This window comes from Palaemon carinicauda, chromosome 33 (assembly GCF_036898095.1).
Source record: "Palaemon carinicauda isolate YSFRI2023 chromosome 33, ASM3689809v2, whole genome shotgun sequence".
Lineage (NCBI taxonomy): Eukaryota > Metazoa > Arthropoda > Malacostraca > Decapoda > Palaemonidae > Palaemon > Palaemon carinicauda.
The window spans coordinates 28,242,172-28,244,671 of NC_090757.1; the positions used below are offsets into that span (position 1 = coordinate 28,242,172).

The following is a 2,500-nucleotide window of genomic DNA, read 5'->3' on the forward strand; positions in this document are numbered from 1 at the left end:
GTATGCTGATGATGCTGTCCTTGTTAGCAGAACACCACAGGATTTGTCCCAGAATGCATGAAATATCACGGGAGGTTGGGCACAAGATAAGAAAAAAGGAAAGACAGAGACGATGAGAATGGAGAATGCAATAGAAGATGAAATATCATTGGAAGGAGATATGATTAATGAGGTAGAATCATTTAAATATCTAGGAACTATGACCTCCAATACAGGGTCCTCAGAATTACATTTTAGTAAGAGATTGAAAAAAGCAAATCAGACAATGGATAGGTTAAGTAAAATTTGGAAATCAAATCGCCTAATATTACATATAAAAATCATGAGTCATGGTATGACAATGAAAAAATCTCCAATAGATTTAGTAGAATTGGGAACAAAACCCTGAGAAGAATAATTGGAATTAAATGGCAGGACAGGATTAGAAATGACACTATAAGAGAGATTACTCGAGTGCCATACGTGCATGAGATCATGATGAGGGGAAGGTGGAGATAGTTTGGACATGCTCTTCACACTCCCCAAGAGATTAGTTCACCAAACGTTCAGCTGGGCTCCACAAGGCACTAGAAGAGTTGAAAGACCCAGGCCTACATGGATGAGGAGTATGAAACGCAACGTAGCAGAAGTATTGAATTAAAATCTCAAGACGACTGGCGAAATCTAACAGAGGCCCTTTGCGTCAATAAGGATAGGAGGAGATAATGATGATGATACATATAATCATCATCAGATTGACGCAAAGGGTCTAAGTTATTTATTTATATATACATATAAATATACATATATATATATATATATATATATATATCTGTGTGTAACTATTATTGCCCCTTTTTATACTAGTCACATGTTAGCTTTCCTTATTTCTATGCAAATACACATGCACACACACATACACACACACACACACACACACACATATATATATATATATATGTATATATATACATATATATACATTATATATATATATATAAATTATATATATATATATATATATATACGACGTCGGAACAAATGACGGTATCCCCCACACGACCAAAGTAATCTCCAGCATATGCCTTTTTTTCCCAGCCGAATTTGGATACGTGATCCGAATAGACTTCCGTGACTACTATCACCTGGAACAATCAGAGCGGTGCGAATATGACTTCCTGGAAATACGAGACGGCGCCCACGCCTACTCCGAACTCATCGGCAAGTTCTGTGGCAATGACTTCCCGCCCATCATCACCTCCAAGGACAACTACCTTTGGCTGAGGTTCACCTCCGATGAGAACATCCAGTATAGGGGCTTCAGGGCGGTCTACACGTTCATCAAAAGCGTAGGTGAGAGAGAGAGAGAGAGAGAGAGAGAGAGAGAGAGAGAGAGACATAATTTCAATATTTTATATCTTATTACTAGAAGCATCATGAAATAATCTAAATATGTATTTCTATATTGCTGAATAAAACCAAGATGAAAAGGTTAATCTAAAACTTGATTATTGCATTTGATCTCTTTTGAATGCAGTTCTGTAGTATCATCACTCCGCTATCAATATAGCAAAACTATCCTTTATAAATACTTGATAAATCATAGTGTTCCAAAATATATCAATATGTGGAATATTAAATGACGCATTTGCAAATGTTGGAGAAGGGCTTGTTCTAACCCACACCGTCCTGATAATGTTTTAACATAATAATAAACATAATATTCTCCTTGATCGTTCTTTTAACTATTCATTACTTCTCTTTTTTATTTATTCCCTTACCTCACTAGGCTATTTTTCCCTATTGGAACCCCTGGGCTTGTAGCATCCTGCTTTTCCAACTAGGGTTTTAATTGTTTATTGTTGGCTGAATAACACAATACTCTAGATCTTGAAGTATCTCCTATGAGCAGCCCATCAATATCACAATACAATTATTGCCTTTTAAACCCCTTTATTAAAGTATCCTTAAAGTATATCCTTAAAGTATCAGCCCATCAATATCACAATACAATTATTGCCTTTTAAACCCCTTTATTAAAGTATCCTTAAAGTATATCCTTAAAGTATCAGCCCATCAATATCGCAATACAATTATTGCCTTTTAAACCCCTTTATTTAAGTATCCTTAAAGTATATCCTTAAAGTATCAGCCCATCAATATCGCAATACAATTATTGCCTTTTAAACCCCTTTATTCAAGACTCCTTAAAGTTTACCCTTAAAGTATCAGCCCATCAATATCACAATACAATTATTGCCTTTTAAACCCCTTTATTTAAGTATCCTTAAAGTATCAGCCCATCAATATCACAATACAATTATTGCCTTTTAAACCCCTTAAAGTATCAGCCCATCAATATCACAATACAATTATTGCCTTTTAAACCCCTTAAAGTATCAGCCCATCAATATCACAATACAATTATTGCCTTTTAAACCCCTTAAAGTATCAGCCCATCAATATCACAATACAATTATTGCCTTTTAAACCCCTTAAAGTATCAGCCCATCAATATCAC

At 35.0% G+C, this 2,500-nt stretch overlaps 1 protein-coding gene across 1 annotated transcript in view; it reads left to right on the forward strand.

Annotated features, from left to right (window-relative positions):
* Neto (Neuropilin and tolloid-like) overlaps nucleotides 1-2,500 on the forward strand; it is a 238,835-nt gene that overhangs the window by 221,372 nt on the left and 14,963 nt on the right. Inside the window, 1 exon segment of the mRNA XM_068357177.1 lies at nucleotides 1,078-1,332. Coding sequence (XP_068213278.1) covers nucleotides 1,078-1,332 — 255 coding nt within the window.